Source organism: Mus pahari, chromosome 8, assembly GCF_900095145.1.
Source record: "Mus pahari chromosome 8, PAHARI_EIJ_v1.1, whole genome shotgun sequence".
Lineage (NCBI taxonomy): Eukaryota > Metazoa > Chordata > Mammalia > Rodentia > Muridae > Mus > Mus pahari.
This window is the reverse complement of record NC_034597.1, coordinates 110,645,787-110,665,917: the sequence shown is the minus strand read 5'-3', so window position 1 is coordinate 110,665,917 and position 20,131 is coordinate 110,645,787. Positions and strand designations below refer to the sequence as shown.

The window sequence follows — 20,131 nt, the reverse complement described above, 5'->3', positions numbered from 1 at the left end:
GTGCAGGTTTTTTTTTTTAACTAGAGAGTTAAAAACTGTGTAGACTCTCTTAAGCTGCTTTTACTTTTTAAAAACAGAACACAAATATAAGATATGAAAAAGTGACTCTTCACTGCTACTGAGAAAAGATGAATAAGCTTATAAAAACATCATCTACAGAGAAAACATCCAGTTGAATAAAATCATATCTAGAAATCAAGAGTTTAAAGATTCCAAATCTTTTCAAGTATTCAAGGATCTCAATCCTTAAAACAGAAGGGATCAATGTACTCATCACCATAAAAAAAAAGTAATATGATTTAATTATTTTAGGACATACCTACCCATAGAATATTCTATCAGGGGATTCTACCCCAGTTTGTGGACTGATGAGGCTCTCAAGCTTGAAAACTGATGGTGCTTGTAATTGTTTTCTTCACTCTTGTAATCACATCTGTGGTGGGTATTCATTCAAAACTGCAAAACTAATCCTTTCAAAGCTTTCCTATGAGATGTGTGCTTCAGAGATTCCAGTCGCAATCACAACTGTAGCCCCACAGGAAATCAGACTGTGCAGACCACAGATTCAAATGCCTGATAGACTATTGCATCTTGATTTTCATTCTCAAACTCCCATAGGGTGAAATTCACCCACCAATACCTCCATATCTCTTAAGGAAACTGGTAATTGTACATTTATTCAGTGCTTGTAGAAGCTTAAGCAAATTCATGATGTAGTCAGGTTAGTCATACATATTCAACATCCTGTTGATGCAATATATTTTAACTATATACTATTCCTCTAATATGGTAGCTAAGAGGTAATTCTTTGGAAAGATGGGAAAACAATAGGTATTAGACAAAAAACCCACTCAGCATTTACTAAAAATTAACATATAATTAAACAATAATTCCCTTGTATTTGTTCTGTGTATTTGAGTCTAGACAAATAAAAAAATCACCAGCATATGTATACATTTAAAGTGAATCTTTAAAAAGTATTCTTATTTTATCATTATATAATTTGTCATTTGTTCATTCATGGTCTATTTATTTCTATTAATAAAATTTTATATTTTATGGCATTATATAATGTGTATATCTTAGATTTAAACAATTCTTTAAGTTCTCAAAACACAAACACAACCCTGTCTCTTCTTTGGGACTTTATAGCAATAGTAAAATCTTAAATGTCTAAAGTGAAAACACCTGGAAAAGGGTTCTCAGAAATAAAATCTATTTTGATATGAAGTTAATCTTACTAATATCCAATATATACAAAGAGCACAAAAAGCTGGACTCCAGAAATTCAAATAACTCCATTAAAAAATGGGGTACAGAGCTAAACAAAAAATTCTCAACNGAGGAATACTGAATGGCTGAGAAACACCTGAAAAAAAATGTTCAATATCCTTAATCATTAGGGAAATGCAGATCAAAACAACCCTGAGATTCCACCTCACACCAGTCAGAATGGCTAAGAGCAAAAATTCAGGTTACAACAGATGCTGGCAAGGACGTGGAGAAAGAGGAATACTCCTCCATTGCTGGTGGGATTGCAAACTTGTACAACCACTCTGGAAATCAGTATGACAGTTCCTCAGAAAATTGGATATAGTGCTACTGGAAGATCCAACAATACCTCTTCTGGGCATATACCCAGAAGATGTTCCAACTGGTAATAAGGACACATGCTCCACTATGTTCATAGCAGTCTTATTTATAATAGCCAGAGACTGGAAAGAACCCACATGTCCCTCAACAGAGGAATGGATACAGAAATGTGGTACATTTACACAATGGAGTACTACTCCGCTATTAAAAACAAAGATTTTATGAAATTCTTGGCCAAATGGATATATCTGGAGGATATCATCCTTAGTGAGGTAACCCAATCACAAAAGAAGTCACTAGATATGTACTCACTGATAAGTGGATATTAGCCCTGAAACTTAGAATACCCATGATACAATTTGCAAAACAGAAGAAAACCAAAAAGAAGGAAGACCAAAGTGTGGATACTTCATTCCTCCTTAGAATAGGGAACAAAATACCAATAAAAGGAGTTACAGAGACAAAGTTTGGAGCTAAGAGGAAGGGATGGACTATCCAGAGACTACCCCACCCAGGGATCCATTCCATCATCAGCCACCAAACCCAGACACTATTGCACATGGCAGAAAGATTCTGCTGAAGGGACTCTGATATAGCGGCCTCTTGTGAGGCTATGCCAGTACCTGACAAACACAGAAGTGGATGCTCACAGTCAGCTATTGGATGGAACATAGGGCCCCCAATGGAGGAGCTAGAGAAAGGACCCAAGGAGATGAAGGGGTCTGCAACCCTATAGGTGGAACAACAATATGAACTAACCAGTTCCCCCAAAGCTCATGTCTCTAGCTGCATATGTAGCAGAAGATGGCATACTCAGCCATCATTGGGAAGAGAGGCCCCTTGGTCTTACAAACTTCATATGCCCCATAGAGGGGAATACCAGGGCCAAGAAGTGGGAGTGAGTGGGCAGGGGAGCAGGGTTGGGGGAGGGTATAGGGGACATTCGGGATAGCATTTAAAATGTAAATGAAGACAATATTTAATAAAATAATTTTTAAAAAAGAAGTTACTCTTTATTTCTCTTGAGGTTTTTGCTTTGGAATCATCTCTATTATTATAAAGGGATATATTACATATAATTTATATTATGTATAAATTGGCATATAATATATATGTATATATGTATGTATATATGTGGATAATATTTATAAAGGGATAAAATATAAACACTTAGAATAAATAACAGTAGCACTTCATGGGCTAACCTCTATCGTTCACTCCTATCACAGAGCACAATGTTAAAATTTTCACTAGAGAAGAAGACAGTGAAGTCGTGGCAGTACCTGGCTAAAGACTGTAAATGTGGGTGTTTAAATGTGTAAAGTGAGTAAAAGTTGTCTGAGGGTTAGGACAATTTCAACCCTTGAAAGCTCAGAAGCCTGACAGCATTATTTAGTACCACCTGAGAATATTTTATACTGGATGGAGCAGAGTCTCCTGTCTGGTTTATTGGTAGAAGGCAGGATATTCAGAAATATCTCTGACATTAAAATTCTCTGACCCGTACTCCACTAGCTTACTCATAATATGTGTAGAATTAGTATTCATAACTGCATCATTCTGTGATTATATCTAAAACACAGGGTTTAAACACTAAAGGGTTAAAATTTGACCTATATCAATTAAATCCTAATAAATAAAGCATAATAACAAAACAACACAACAGAGAATCACATTTTTAATCTAAAATTCAAAGATTTTTCCTTGTTCTGTTCTAAACAACATTTCTAATAGATTCTACAAACAGTTCTAAAAGCCTGTGTCAGATTGATGCCACTATTCTCAATTGAGGTATGAATTCATATTCCTACTTTGATAGATCAAAAAGAATGTTTTTCCAGATGAGTTTTTCCTTATCCTGAAGTTTTTCCTGATCTGAGAGAGCAAGAATACACCCGAGGCTAAACGTCTTCCATAGAAGCAGCTTATTCATGCGTGTTTATACAACGCTTTTCCAAGTGCACAATACCCGATAAACAAAGGTATTGGATTCCATAAATGTCAGTGGGCAATTAAATTCTCTAGTTCAGAATGCTTTAAGCAAACATCTTAACTGTGCTTTTGTTGTTTTTAATGTATTAAACTAGATGAAGCTAAACTGAAATAGAACAAGCCAAAGAAGAGAAAATGGTCTCTCTCTCTCTCTCTCTCTCTCTCTCTCTCTCTCTCTGTGTGTGTGTGTGTGTGTGTGTATGTATCCACATGAAGAGAGGAAAAGGAGACAGAGAGACAGATTTTCTTCATCGACCTATTTTCCCTGATCAGCCTATAGTTTACCTATTCTGAAAAAGCCAAGGTCTTTTTTCAGAGACCTTGGGCACCAGTGGGGTTGGGGATTCATTTGATGCATACTATTACAAAGCCATGATAAGACAAGTGGCTTCACTCACCCCTTCCAGAGCAAGGAAGATCAGAACTACCCTGGCACTTCTTGGCGCTCTCCTCAGCTGACAATGGGCAATTCCTTGGGTGCTCACATTTCTTCCCATACCAGCCTGCTCTGCAGTCACATCTTCCACAGTTACACTGCCCATGACCTACACAGAAAGGAGGAGGGGGAGACTACATGAATGTTATATAACCATAGTTTATAGCTTTTATTCTAAAAGTGACTGTCAGAATAAAGTAAGGATCTTAATTTATACAGCATTAACCATTAAGGCAGAGAACCATCCTTTTCCTCAAAAATTTAAATAACCAATATACATTAATGGATCAAAAAGGACAAATAAAAGCAACAAGTATAGTTTAATAAGCTTTTTAATTTAACTCTCTCAAATTCTAGATAAATGTGATTATATTGGTCTGCTTGGAAGTAAGTGGAGTATTTGATGGATTTGGCAATTACTTCATGTGAAGGAGAACTATAGGAAATAGAAAACAACCATATTTTTAAAGGAGGATTTTCTTTCTAATGAATCACTCAACTGGTTTATATCTAGCTAAAAGAAATAAGGAGCCACAAACTGACAACAAAGCAATAAAATCTAGAATCAGGGAGACTTCCCCATATCCCCATGCTTTATTAAAATATAATGTACAAAAAAATAAAAAATATATAATGCACATAAGGAGGAAGTGATTGAAAGCATCTATATGATGTATCTATATTACAGTTTGGTTTTTTAATTTATAAAAATGTATATATTGAAAATATACAGGTGTGAGGCTGCTCTTCAGACACACATGGTGAAACAACTGTCACAATCAAGCGAATGAGCAGGCTTCTCACCCCACACAGGTGCCTGTTTGTGTTACCAACACTTAATGCACAAATCTAAACACATTGCTCACAAATCTAAAGCATACAAAGCCCAGTAATTATATTCCTCATGCTGAATGTTATGGCTGCTGGACATATTTGCTTGTAACTTTGAAAGTTTGTTTGCTTTGATCAGCAATTTCCACCCTCAGTGTTTGGGATCCATTCTTCTACTCTGTTTTTAAGAACATTTGGGAATATAAGTCTCATTTCCCCACTTAAAGTTTTCTCAATATATCTAAGCAAACATTTTCTGGAACCAGTTGGGACTTTTTGTTCACCATTTTTTTCCTTGGTAGGTAAGGAGGGGTATTAAAACAGGTTTTCACACAAAACCAGGCTGTCCTCAAACTCTTTACATAGATGAAATGAGGCTGTCAACTCCTGATCATCTTGACCCTAATCTTCTAAGTCTCAAGATGACATTCATGTATCACCACATCCAGATTTTGGTTTTGTTTTGCTGGAAATTGTTCCTGTCTAAAGGAAATACACAGACAATGAGTGGAACTGAGACTGAAGGAAAGGCCATCAGAGACTGCCCCACCTGGGGATCCATCCCGTATGCAGCCACCAAAACCAGTCACTATTGCTGATGCCAAGAAGTGCTTGCTGACAGGAGCCTGGTAGGGATGTCTCCTGAGAGGTTCTGCCAGAGCCTTACTGATACAGATGCAGATGCTTGTAGCCAGTCATTGGACTGGGCATGAGGACCCCAGTGGAGGAGGAGTTATGGGAAGGACTGAAGGAGTTGAAGGGGTTTGCAATCCTATAGGAAGAGCAACAATAGCAACCAACCAGATCCCAACCCCTCCCCAGAGCTCCCAGGGACTAAATCACCAACCGAAGAATACTCATGGAGGAACCCATGCATATGTAGCAGAGGATGGCCTTAACTGGTATCAATGGGAGGGGAGGCCCTTGGTCCTGTGAAGACTTGATGCACCAGCATAAGAGAATGCCAGGGCGGTAAGGTGGGAGCGAGCAGGAACACCCTCATAGAAGTGGGATAGGTTTTTGGAGAGGAAACTAAGAAGGGGGATAACATTTGAAATGTAAATAAATAAAAAATAATATTTTTTTTTTAAAAAAGAATGTTTGGGAGCTGGAAAAATATGTCAGCAGTTAAGAGCACTTTGGCTCTTCTAGAATACATGGGTTAGAGTTTCAGCAAGCATATAGTGGTTCACAACTATCTGTAATTCCAGTCCCAGAGGATCCAGTGCACTCCTCAGATACCAGGGTACCAGGAATGGAAATAATGCACATATGTACATGAGGCGAACACTCACACAAAAAGTAAAACTTGGATGAGCTAATAAAAAGCTAAAAAAAAAAAAATCTAACATTTTTAGATTCCATATAATTATTATGTATCACTGCTCTTTTCCAGATACCATAATGTCCTTTTGGTTCTGCCATGCTATTGCAAATGCCAAATTTCTTTCATGGAAAATTATATTCAATTATAGACATCTATATCTACATATACATGTATTTGTCATACACTCATCTAGCCATAGCCACTTTTTTCTAAACCTCAACTATTATGAAAAACAGCACAAAACAGGTAATAAAAATAAAACTTTAAGATAATGGTTGTATTTCCTTTGGAAATGTACCCAGAAATTTCTCCCTTTTCTTTTTCCAAAACCTCTATTCTTCTTAAAATTCCTGATATCCTCTTTTATTAGAAATTATAAAATCCATGTTGCAAATTTTTTTATTTAGTTTGATTTTTTTGTCTGTTTTTGCAATCTACTAACCTGGTTCTTTGCAATGATAATACTAAAGGTCAGGGTGAAATGATATAATAGTGATCATTAAGTATAAATATTTTAAGTAATGAATTAAATTCAACAAACATTTCTTGAGTCCCTGTTACCTGATAGTCTATTCTACAAGGTACTGTCATCACTAATTCACTATAGTGGAAGAAGGTATATTGTTGACAAATAATTATCTGAGTATGTTCTTTTAGACCTTCCAATATAAGAATTTTTCTTATAATTGTTACATTTCAGAAATCACTTAGTTCTATAGCTTTTGCAGTTTATCTACCTTATCTTATGAAATTATTACTTATTAACTAATTATTAGTTTTAGTGATTAGTTTTAATTGTCAACTAAACCTAAGGTCACCTAAGAAGGGAGTCTCATTTGAAGGACCTTCTAAATAGATTGGCTTGTGAGATATGGCTGTGGGGGAGAGTATTGATTTTTAATTGATACAGGAAGTCTTACTCTACTGTGGGCAACACTATTCCCTGGGCCCTGGTCCTTAGCTGTATAAGAAAGATGGCTGATTGTGGGTCTAGTAGGGTGCTAGCAAGAAACTTTCTTCCATGATTCTATTCCAAGTTCCTACTTGAGTTACTAGCAAGATTCCCCTTAATGGTGGACTGTGACCTGAAGTAAGTGAAACAAATCCTTCTCACCCCTAAGTTGCTTTGATCATGGCATTTGTCACAGTTAACAGAATGAAAGTAGAACACCATCCTTTTCTTCCCTCCTGGAAATAAGGACAAACTTCAAGTAAATCTACATCAGAAATGAATGTATAAATAAATATTTTGGGGACAAAAATTTTAACATTTAAAGTACAATTCGTTCCACTATTTTATACAAGGAAGTGGGTTTTTTGTTTGGTTGGTTCTTGTTTTGTTTATTTGGTTGGTTGGTTTTTCTGAGACTTTCCGAGACAGGATTTCTCTGTATAGCCCTGGCTGTCCTGGAACTTGCTTTGTAGACCAGGCTGGCCTCAAACTCAGAAATCCATCTGCCTCTGCCTCTCGAGTGCTGGGATTAAAGGTGTGTGCTACCACGCCCAGTTAGGAAGTGGTTTTAAAATACTAAGAAGCAGGCAAGAGATTCATTTCAGGAACTGTTAGATCTGTAAGGACACAGTATGGGACATGCTGCATTTGGAGCAGTTAGTCTATGACATATTTAACAGTAAAACTGAAGGAATGGTTAGATTGAAGGAAGGAAAGTCTTATTTATTCTTGGAGCTTTTAAAACTGTAAATATCCAAGCAAAACATCTAGCAGATGAGAATGTCATAAAATCCCTCCTTTACCCAAGAGGGTGCCTCCAGATGTTGTAACTCACAGGGATTCAAAAATTCAGTCAGGGCAGCACCCCATGTCAGAATATCCTATTCTACCAGAAAGAGGGGGGAAAGAACTGGTGAGACAGACAGAGAGAAACCAAGCACTACCAAGAGGTAACATTGTCAAGCTGAAGTCAGAACACAAGCTTAAATTTTGTAATGGTTATTTCCTATCTGAAGCTCATTTGCATGGAAACATTAACAAAGATCCAGATATGATGACACACATCTTTAATCCCAGCCCTGGGAGGCAGAGTTAGAGAATAGCATGTTTCTGAATTCAAGGCCAGCTTGGTCTTCATATTGAGTTACAGATCAACCAAGGCTACAAAAAGACCCTTTCTGCCAGATTAGGGAGGGGCTGTGCATAAAAAACATTCATAGTTATTAAGAAGAGATTTTTAGAGTTAGAATCTTGTCACTCACTATCAAAAGAAATTAATTATGGTGAGTTTTAGGCTACTTTTTAATATTTTAAATTATATTTATTTATTGTGTATGTGGGAGGGGGTAGATGTGTATACCACATTGCACACATGAGGGTCAGAGGTCAACTTGTAAGGAGTCTGTTTTTTTCTTTCTTAATGTAGGTCCCAGGAATGAAACTAATGTTGCAAGCACTATTTCCCAGTCTTGTTGCTGGCAGCTAATGGTGTCTAATAAGTTGCATATACTCCTAGCCAAGAGGAAATCATCTTCAGAATTCTGTTTTATTCCCTCATATTCACATTCTGTTTCTGAGTCATTTTATTCATGTTTTAAATCCTCTAAGCCTTTTCCACCTTTGTGCTATAGTAGAGATATCTTTCTATGCCATTGTTACTTCTGTGGCCTTCATAGAGCAGAGGAGGATACAGCCTGTGATCTGAAACACAGTTTCTTGTGCAGTTGTAATAGGAAGTTCTTGAGGATGATTCATGTGATGTTTAATTTCACTTCCAGCCATGCTAACTCTCAGAAAAACTAGGAAACTCATTTCTTCACTTTTGTCAACTATGTGATGAGCCTTAATTTGCTCTTGATTTCTGCTTCAGTTTTGTGCCTCAACCATAACTTTTCGCTATTCAAAAGCCTCTATAATCAATAGTTTGTTGATCAGTATGAGTTAAGAGACTGTGAGATGGATGTGACTGGCTCAGAGATCAAATATATTGTTGTTGAACAGGAAATACCAAGGTAGGAGAATACTGTCTGTCTCAAGATGACTGCTCTTACTCCTGAATTACCTGGGTATGTGTATGTGTATATTTCCTTTTTCAATTTTTCCAAATGCATTCCAAAACTTTTAAACAGAGAGACACTAAAAGAGGAGGGTGGTTCATAGGTCATTTAAGATGTGAGCACACAACTGTTGGAGAAACAACATGTCATATTTTTTTTAATGTGGAGGAAGCAATATTTCCTAAGTCAAATATAACAATGAGACAATACAAGAGTCACAGGAACATTTCCAATCCACAATGCTGAAAAGTAGAATTAAAATTGGCAATGTTAGTCTGTGCTGAATGACTTCAGTCTGTAACCCCAGCACTCCAGAGGCTGAGGCAAGATGACTGTTTCTAGTTTGATGTCTGTCTGAGCTATACAATGAGTTCCAAGCCATATCTGCATATAGAGTAAGAGTATATCTCAAAACAAATAAATAGATATGGAAAATGTCATTAACTAATTTAAACTGTTAGAATTTTTAACCACATTTTTTTTTCTTTCTCAGTAGTGAAAACTCTTCTTACATCTTGATTTTAAGAAGTCTGCTCTATGCTGTCAAAATGAATTTCAGAATGTTAGTGATTCCATTTTAAATAAAACTGTGCATTTCCTACAAAAGAACTTTAATCCATTTAGTCAGAAACTCGTTTAGAGGTGTAAGGTATTGACAACAGATTGCCAGGAAGTGGCTGAGTCAGAAAAGCACTTGGAAGTGTAAGGGATTGATATGGTTTCTGAAGCAGGCACTGAGTCTTAAAGAGGAGACAGGAAACTGCAAAATAACACTGTGGTCTCTTCTTGAGTTTCTAGTTCCTCAATTCCAAACTAAAATCCAAGTTCAAAAGAAAGTGATCACCTAGCAGAAGTAAAATCAGGAAGATAAAAGGGCTTGATTTTTGATAAAACAGAATTTAGGGTGAAAGATCTGTTTGACATGAGAACCTGTTAGTCTGTCTAACACACTTAAATATGCTATTAGATCTTTTTAAAACAGAAAATGAGGAAGAAATATTTAAGACAAATAAAAATGTTTTTACTGTACTTTGATGAGCCACTGTTCTTTTCTAAGCCTCATTAGAATTTAATCTTTCAAGTGTTGAGAAGCAAAAGGAATTCTCACCAAACTGATCTCAATGTAATGCTTCCAGACTGGCTTGTCAAAACCATGTATATTTTAAACCTGTACCAGTTAGTGTTATTTCTTCTAACAAGTGTTCTTTAAACTGCATAGACATATCAACTAATTTGAGATGAATGATTTAGAATGTTATTTATCCCTGATCTCAACATCAAAAATATTCAAATAAGAAATATTCTGCACACATACATACACACACTCTCTACCACATACCTGCACACATATACATGTACATGCAATATAAATTCATGAATCCACATATATTCACACACAGGTTTGGGTATAATCTACATACTGCAAATGTGAATGATGACCAGGCTACCACACACGATCAGGAAGGTTCACAGCATGACTAGCAATGCAGTAGTGTAGTAGTCATCCCAGTAAAGCAGCATAGACTCTCAGGCTATTTTAGGATGAGTGTGATACCCAAACCCATGTTTCATTTATGGATTGTGCTTCCTTGAGTTACAGTGGCTACACTCTAAAAAAGTATCAGTCTAGGAAAATTTATTTAAATACATTTCAAACAGTTCTTTATCCTGGAGAAAATATCCCTTTTTCAAAAATGATCAAAACATGCACATGGATGTAAATTTTATGGTTACAAGTAGCTACGTAAAATGGACACAAAGATCATCAACAAAGAAAATGTCAGGAAATAAGTTATACTTAGCTAATTAATTATATATCTTGTTATTTTTAAAAATCTATTTCTATATTGATTTTTTATTCAAGACAAGGCAGGATGGCTATATTTAGTAATTTTCTTCCATGTTTTTCTTTTTTTATTAGATATTTTCTTTATTTACTTTTCAAATGCTATGCCGAAAGTTCCCTATACCCTCCCCCCGCCCCTGCTCCCCTACCCACACACTCCCACTTCTTGACCATAGCATTCCCCTGTACTGGGGCATATAAAGTTTGCAAGACCGGGGGGGCTCTCTTCCCAATGATGGCCGAATAAGCAATCTTCTGCTACATATGCAGCTAGAGACACGAGTTCTGGGGGTATTGGTTAGTTCATATTGCTGTTCCACCTATAGAGTTGCAGACCCCATCAGCTCCTTGGGTACTTTCTCTAACTCCTCCATTGGGACCCTGTTTTTCTTAATGCTTTAGAATATATCATTACAAAGTTCCCCATGTAATATAGTTTTATCATACCTTCCATTTTCCAAACTAGTGCAGCCCAACTTATGCTCTCATCATTTTGGTATGTTGGACAAGAAGGATACAGGTTAAAGTCATCCTGGAGTATACTGTTCTAATTCTGGAATTTGGAAAATAGAATGATAGGTAGTTGTTCAGTGGTTCAGAGCAATTTCTGCTCTTCCAGAAGGCCTGAGTTCAGTTCCTAACACCCATGTTGGACACTTCATAATTGCCTATAACTCCAGCTCCACAGAATACAGTGCACTATTCTGGTCTCCAAGTGTACTTTTACACACACACACACACACACACACACACACACACACACACACACACAAGAACACCTACAATTTTGGATTTTCAGTTGTACCCTTTTTAGTTCAATCATGTTCAGATATTGCCATACAATATTTTGTACTGAATGTGTTCCTCTTTGTGTATGAGTGTGGGATGTAAGATGTTTTTGAAAGAAGACACACAATTTTATACCATGTTAATAATATCACCTAGAAATTAAAGAAGTGAATGGAACTAATTAATTTAGAGGCAGGAATCCTGTTCTAATATATCTGTACCCCATACCTGTGAATTACTAAATATAAGATTTATACACTTGAGCTTACTGTTGATACAGTTTACACTTGAGTGTACTGTTGATATAATGAACAGATGGGCAGATTTGGAGGGAATGAACAAAATGAGAATGTCAATTAAAAGCACTGACTTAAGCTAATGCACTTATATGTTTCTGTTAGACTTAAATAAGACCAATATTATCAGGAGAAAAAGGATGACAACAAATTTAAACTATATTCCATCCAAACCTTATTAGATTTTTGCCTTGCAAAAATCACTGGAGAATATTGATGCTGGCTTCTTTCTGTGCCACCATACAAAGGTATTAACATCCTCAATAATCAAATGTATCCTACCCTTTAGTAGGAGTGGTGGGTAGGGGAGCAGGGGAGAGAGGTATAGGGAACTTTCGGGATAGCATTTGAAATGTAAATAAAGAAAATAATAATAAATAAAAAAAAGAGAGAGAGAGAGAGAGAATCCCACCTCTGCAATCCAGCAGCATCCTGTCATGGATACCCACCTCCTTGAATAGCCACATCTCCCAAATTAGAGTACTAAACAAGTCAGGTCCCCACAGCCTCTGTGTTCCTTAACATGTAAAAAGCACTCAATAATAGTTAGCTTTTAAAAAATAATCAATGTAGTGATACTAATGATCCAGGAGAACCCTCACATTTTTAAAAATACTATGACTAAAATGTGTTCTAAGGTTTGAGGTATTTTAGAAAGGTACCCTGCAGGAGAAAACTCTGAAAGCAGGCTCTCCCCAGGCTTTGGAGTTACACAGTCATGGTTATATAGGACAACTCTTTTATCTCCTTTTGCTGGCAAACTTTACAGAGACCAGGGGAGCTTTCTGTCTACCTGCAAGTACTAAACAACCACTCAGGCTGAAGAGGCACATGCACATGAATATTTCTGTCTTCTGGTTAATTAAGCAAAAATGACTTTGAATCTGTAACTTCACTCTAGAGGAGTGTGCACATTTGTGTATGAGTGTACATTCCTTTACTTGTATTCATGGTACCAGAAGATGATGTCAGGTATCCTTTTGTATAGGTCCCTGCCTTTTTCCTTGATAACAGTCTCTCAAGCTAGGTGGTGAGCAGCAAGCCCATTATCCCATGTATGCCTTTTACTATAATTACAGGCATGCATACAGTGATATTCAGCTTTTGTGTGGGTTCTGGCACCCAAATATAGGGCCTCATGTTTATATGCTAAGTGCTGTTACCCACTGAATCATCTCTCGAATATTACCCAGATATTTTCTTCTTTGTCTACATATTGTGAGCTCTGTACAGTCCCAGGTCATGTTTGCTTCCTTCACTACTGGACTCAGTAACCCAGACACAGCCCATAAGCTGGCATATAATATCTGCTCCATAAATATTTAAAATATAAAATGTTTGAGTCCATTAACAAATATTCAATTCTAGATTGTATTATAGAGTTATTTTGTGGAAAATTCTACCAGTTTATGAATATATCATTCTTCAATAACTGTATTGCCCTAGCTTTTGGCATATATTTCTTTTTCAGTTCCTTGCTGACAGCCAGCAGGTGCACTAGTTCTGCAGTCTTGGAGCTGAGTTGAAGAGATATTAGGAGCTAATGGATCTCCTCAGCAAGGGATCAGGCTAATTTAAAGAGTGTAGGTGGGTTCATCTCGAGCCATTGCAGAATGTATGAAATCTCTCAAGATTGCCCACATTACTGAGAGGAGCATTGCAGAATATAGAAGGACTAGGGACATAGGCCTCCATGTATGTGACAATCAAAATGATCCTGCACAACAAGAAAGTGAATCTTTTAAATAAAGATAAGAATCAGGAGCTGCCTTACCTGAACAGAAATCATCAGAGTATCGATCATAAACAGCTCTGCAGTCCCTTTCATCACACTCACACGTGTCCCCATGAATGTCTCCCCAGTCCCCAGTTGGATCAACATCATGGCAAGAACATTCACCACATACACATGTTCCTAGATGGGAAAAAGGAAATATTATGAGGGTCCAGACAAGTCAAGTATAAAAGAAAGCATCTTATACATTTATTATTTAAAATACTGATTCTTTTACATTTTTGAATTATGCATTTTAAGATAAAAATATTCTAGGAAGACATATCATCTGAAATTGATGAAAGAGATTTCTTAACAAATAAGAAGTATATATAATTATGTGAGATTGATAGATATGCTACTAACATTGTGTTAATTTTTCTCAAAGATAATATAAAACAACATGTAATATTTGTCTGCAAGAAATTTAGAAACAATTTGACCGAAAAGTGAAGACAAATGTAACAGAATGTCTAGTAAACTCAAAAATTGCTATCACTAACATTTTGTGATGTAAGATGTACCTAGCTTAAGAACTGGAGAAGTGTAGTGTGGATGGAGCATCCAGAGTAGACAATTTGGATGTATCAAGGAGGGGCAAAGTCTTAACAAACTTTAGAGATAGAATCCAAGGAAACTGGATAGGATGATCAGGATGGTATGGTCCTTAAGTGCCTGTGAAGGAACTAAGTAAATTCCATTAAATGATGAGGCTGGATTACAGAAGATGTTGGAAACAAACTGACCTTGTCAGTGGGAGAGTTCATGTTGGAAAGTAATATTTCCTTTAAATAGGTGGTCAGTCTTTATGGTAGGTAAAGGCAAATTATTTGGAATCTAAAATTAAGACATCTCTTCCTTGCTTCTTTAAATAAAAATAAATAGCAATTCTACTAAAAATGTAAATGTTCAAAATAAAGCCATAGAATATAAACAAATTCATTTTTATTCAAATTATCCGAAACACAATTACTAAATGAAATATACTTAACTAGATGAAAATTTGAAATTCAGATTTTGACCAAAACAATCTAAGAATACCCAAAAGGTTAAAAGAGCTGAAGCAAGTTATCCATATTTATGCATGTAGAAGGCAAAATTGCACCCACAAGTATACAGTAAATTCTTAGGCATCAAGACCTGAAGTTTAACTATACCTAACTATAGCACAGGCAAAGACATAGAACAAGAAGTATCATAGCGAATTAATAATAAGCATGTCCAGGGTTGACTATGTAGAGAAATATTACCACAATTTGGGGGTGAGACCATAATAGTGAATTAAAATTATTTTGGATGTTAGATTGTCACTGGTAGTGACTCATGCAGAATCTAGAAACTTTGAGGATGTGGCTAGATGTACTACAAATTCTGGCTCTATAGCCAATCGAATACAAAAGATTTAGGTGGAAGAGAAGTGCTTATGAACACAAATTAGGTTAGTGTGATATGTAGTAGGAAGTAGCCAACATGAACAGAGGATTTCCCTTGCAGGTATTATTTTGGGGGGTGTGGTAAGCCCAGGGTTTTGTCTTTCTTATTCTATATTTATCAACATTTAAGACACGGTATCAGGGGTTTCTCTATGAGAATAGTCTATTAAAATGACTTGCACCTTTATAGAAATGAAAAAAACAAAGCTTACCCAGCTTTCTATTTTAATTGCTTTAAAGAAAGCAAAAATGGCACTCATTCATTTATATCACCAGCTAAGTAAGCCGGGTCTCTGAGACCAACCTCCACAGAAAAGGATAACATCAGGTATTTGGAATAATAAACAAAAACAAACAAATAACCCAAGAAAAATGGGGAAAACACTTAAACTGTGCTGGTGAGATGGTTCAGTGAGCAAATCGGTCAAGCCTGACACCTGAGTCTGATCTTCAGGGTCCACATGGTAAAACTGTAACAAGTAGTTCTCTGACATTCACAGACGTGCCGCGCCTTGATAAATGTATGCCCATACACATATACGCGTGGGCACATAAAATATACTGATAAAATGATTTTTAAATTTGATTTTATATCAGTAGTTGGTAACTTTAAATTATATTTGATAAACATTTAAAATATCTCTTTAAGGTCATTCATAGGGCCATTTGATGCCTGGTTTCTGTTTTCTATTTTGTTCAGTGTATTTCAGAATAGCATTCAGAAGTTAAGGTCATTTATGCCAATTTGGCACTTCAGAATTCAACCTTCTATTTCAGTGATTAAGATAGGAAGGTCTGTCTAACTGCCCTCTGAACAATCAGATACTCATGCTCTCCATGGTTCTGTTAGTCAAGAGATGTTTTTAGCACAGCATCTCCAGGAATCACCTTTTAGCTGTACTGTAGTACCAGTTTGGGAAAGATGCCAAAGAAATTACAGCCCCCATGCTCTATTTGTTCACGAAAGATTAAAGGACAATAACATAATTTATTTTCCCTTATCTACTCAGTAAAGACTAAGAAATAAAAGATTGCCAGTGTTCCACTGGATTTTATGGATTTCCACTAAAATAAATGATTATGGATGATGACTTTGTCCCACCCTGAAGGAAATACATTGAGAAGCTAGATCTTAGTAATAGTGATTATTGTTTACCACCGGGTCATGTAGTAACGTGAATGGGTGACACACCTCTGTTGCTACAGACTTTGCCATCTGGAGATGTGCATCTTCGCTTGCTTTCCCAGGGGGTGATGTCACACTGGAACTCGCATTTATCTCCATGCCAACCAGCCTCGCAGTAACAGTTTCCACAGTAACACTTCCCATGGCCTTTACCCAAAAGAATTTTATACAGTGAGGAAAATAGCAACTTTTCAAAGCAGCCTTACCTTTCTACCTTTTCACAATCATTTGGAAATAACAGAGGGTTCCCAGACCGTTGCTAAAATTAATCAACTTGTAGGTTTTTTGTTTTTCTCCCAAAACATCAGAGTTGAGCTTACATCTATATAATTATACAAATAAGGCAGCCAATATGTCCTTTGCCTTGGCCTACAAAGAAAGTGATCAAGAGGACAGTATTTGCAAAGAAATTACAATAATGACTATGAAAGTCCATTACTCTACCATTTGAAGTACATGCATTACTTGAATGTATATAAGCTTTACTGTGTGGATGTTTCTTGAAACAGTAATATTGTTTTCTTTGAAATCTATTACTGAGAAAGTAGCAGTTCATATTTATTTAGATATGCTTTATTAATGGCTGAGGCAGTCTCAAAGCAGAGGAAATGTTTCATCTTCTCATTCCTCTGTGTCCCAATAGCTGTTGTGTTCTACCATGTGGAAAGCTATGAGTTAAATCAGTAAAATGCAGTGCACTCTTGGCCTCAGAACCAAACTGCAACTCTAGTGTCCAGAGAATACAAGTGAGAGTCAATGATGCCCCTCAGCTTGAGCAGAACTGCCAAGCTATGGCGTACATCTTGCCATAGTACTTCTCATTTTTACTTACACAACCCAGCATGCCACCAGTGACAAACTGCCATCACTACATCTCCATTCTGAACGTCGAGCTTGCTTTCTCCAAAATAGTATTTACCTTCAAGTTCACTTTCTTCAAGCTCTCTTCTTTATAGTTACTCCATACAAACACAGATGAATGTCCTATTTATTTTTTTATTCTAGATTTTCTAATCATAAAATTTTATAATTTGTGAGACTCTGACTAAGGTACTTATTCTTCCAATTCTCTCTTCCAGGGTCATAATACTGGGATGGCCATGGAAATGTGACTGTGTGGCTACTTTTTAATTGATTACTAGTACATTTTTCATCGTACCATTATGATATCCCTTTATTAATTAAGTCTCATAAATATTTACACTTTATGTGCAAGTTCCTAAAAATGTTATAAAACCCAAAAAAGGTTTGTTTTAAAATAGTTGTTAATATAAGGGGTTAATAATGAAGGAAAACAGAGAAGGGTACATTTGGGTGATAAGGAAGGTGATGGGAAGCTAGAAGAAGTAGAGGGAGAAGAAAGTCGGGTCCAGGTATATTGTATGAGAGAAGAATCTATTTTCAACTTAAAAAATTATAGGGGGTTAATTAGAAAAGAAAACTAATGTAAAGCCACACTTTAATGAAGACAGGGAAAATAATTCAAATGAAGGGTAAGGACAAAAACATTGGGACAGCAGAAGATTATTAAAATAAAATGTAACTTCACTACATTGTATATTCCAGGCAACAGACATAAGTTTCTATGACGTTTGTAAAGTGATGGAGAAAGATCTTTTTGTGTGCAGTATCAGTGATAGACAAAAGAAACCTTTCTCAAGAGATTGTTTTCATGTGAACAACACATGAAAAGCCGTTGGATCCTAAGCAACAGCACTTCCACAGTGTTATTTGAAGCTGTTATCTGTGGTCATAGAAATGCCAATGGGGGCATATACAAGCCCCCCACCCCCGCCTGCTCAGAGGAAAAGGGGAGGAGAGATGGGGGAAAGATTGCGGGAGGTGGTGAATGGGAGGAGGGCAGTGAGTAGGATATAAAGTGAATAATTAAAAATTAAATTAAAATAAAACTAAAATAAAAACACTTGAATAACACTACAAGACTAACTAGAAGCCACTGTGATATTATGAAATTAGCAATTTGTTACATGTTTGTGGTGGCTTTCTGTAGCTCTCGCGTTCCTTCGGGTCCTAGAATCATTGATCTTTCTAGGATATGCTAGAGCATATTAATTAGATTTGGAAAGAGCAAAGGAAAGTGTATTCATTCAAAATGACTCTCACTGTTCTCTACTAACATTTCATTATGTCAATTAAGGCTGCAAACGGACTTTCTGGGCAAGTGTTTGGCAATAGATAAGTAGAAAGAAAGCTGTAGAATGGGTGGTGAGAAAGCAAGCTTCTCTGGGAACTGGAAACGCCAAGGAAGGCATGCAGTGTAATTGGTGAAGAGTGAGAAACACAGTCCAAGTGTCTGACAGACACCAGTCTGGGGGCTGTGTCTAAACTTCTAACTAAAATCTAGTTTTGCATTTATTAAATAGTTCTAGAATACTCCGAAGGCCTTGCTATAACCCTTTTTATCTGATATGTTTTACAAACACAGGTTCAAACTGAAGTTTATAAACAGATGTTAGACACAGAAGTTTAGGCCATTACAATTAGGATGGCCCTGGGCATTTTGGTGATATTGTGTATGTCTCTTTTCCATGATTAAATGGATACAATTGTAAAGTGGTTCTTTCAGGTATTATAAAATATCATAAATATATGGTTGCATGTAAAGCATGTGTAATATGCCCTTGGCAATAGGAAACAGGCAAGAATTAATGAAAGAGGAAAAATGACTAAATGATGGTAATTCATAGTAAATGTCAGGGGAGTATCAGCAGGTATGGGAGGCCATCATACTCCACTGTCCCCATTACATCATGGAATTATTAAAGACTTTTTATTTGCAATGAGAATAAAATTAAAAAGTTAAGAGAGTTTTTAAAACACCAAATAATAATAGCTAAGGTAAGCAGAAGGCACGGAATCCTGACAGGACTACCTCAGAGTTGTGCTGCTAGATCATTGCATCAGCGATGTTGGTCTGCTCTGGAGACAATCTAGTTTTGCATTTATTAAATAGTCCTAGAATATTCTGGGTGCCTTATAACTCTTCTTATAAAGAAAAACATGCAATAAAATGTGTGAGAAACAGGTTTTTATGCTCCACACTTAGTATACATACCTCCACATACTTCTTCTGTTTCATCATCTATGCATTCTCTATCATCACACTCACAAAATTTACCATAAATGAGTCCATGTCCATCTGAATTATCACACTTACACCTGCCACAGTGACATGTACCTAAATCAGAGAAACAAAGATAAGGATGTTACACACTAGAAGTTAGCATTAATAATGCTCTTCACTAATTCTTCCAAGTGGGTAGAGAACTCAAACCAAATTAATGGTGCAATTATACATTTCTACAGCTATGGTAAGGTGGAGGGAAGCTACTCATTTTTGAGATGATTATGGTACAAGAACTATAATATGTACTTCACAGTTATTACTGTTGACCTTTGATAGTTTAAGGAACATCAATGTAGCCCTCTCAAAACATAGAGGTCCTGACATGTATCTTTCAAAGTAAGTTGTGAATGAATATCTTCTGATGACCTGTTTTTTTTTTTCATTTTTTTATTTGATATTTTCTTTATTTACATTTCAAATGCTATCCCGAAAGTTCCCCATACTCTCCCCTCGCCCCTGCTCCCCTACCCA

General features: G+C 36.3%; 1 protein-coding gene across 1 annotated transcript in view; it reads right to left on the bottom strand.

Annotated features, from left to right (window-relative positions):
• Itgbl1 (integrin subunit beta like 1) overlaps window positions 1–20,131 on the bottom strand; it is a 233,355-nt gene that overhangs the window by 104,937 nt on the left and 108,287 nt on the right. Inside the window, exons 4-7 of the mRNA XM_021203044.1 lie at window positions 19,589–19,711; window positions 16,519–16,659; window positions 13,894–14,034; window positions 3,984–4,130 (exon numbers count right to left, since the gene is read on the bottom strand). Coding sequence (XP_021058703.1) covers window positions 3,984–4,130; window positions 13,894–14,034; window positions 16,519–16,659; window positions 19,589–19,711 — 552 coding nt within the window. The remainder of the gene's footprint in view (window positions 1–3,983; window positions 4,131–13,893; window positions 14,035–16,518; window positions 16,660–19,588; window positions 19,712–20,131) is intronic.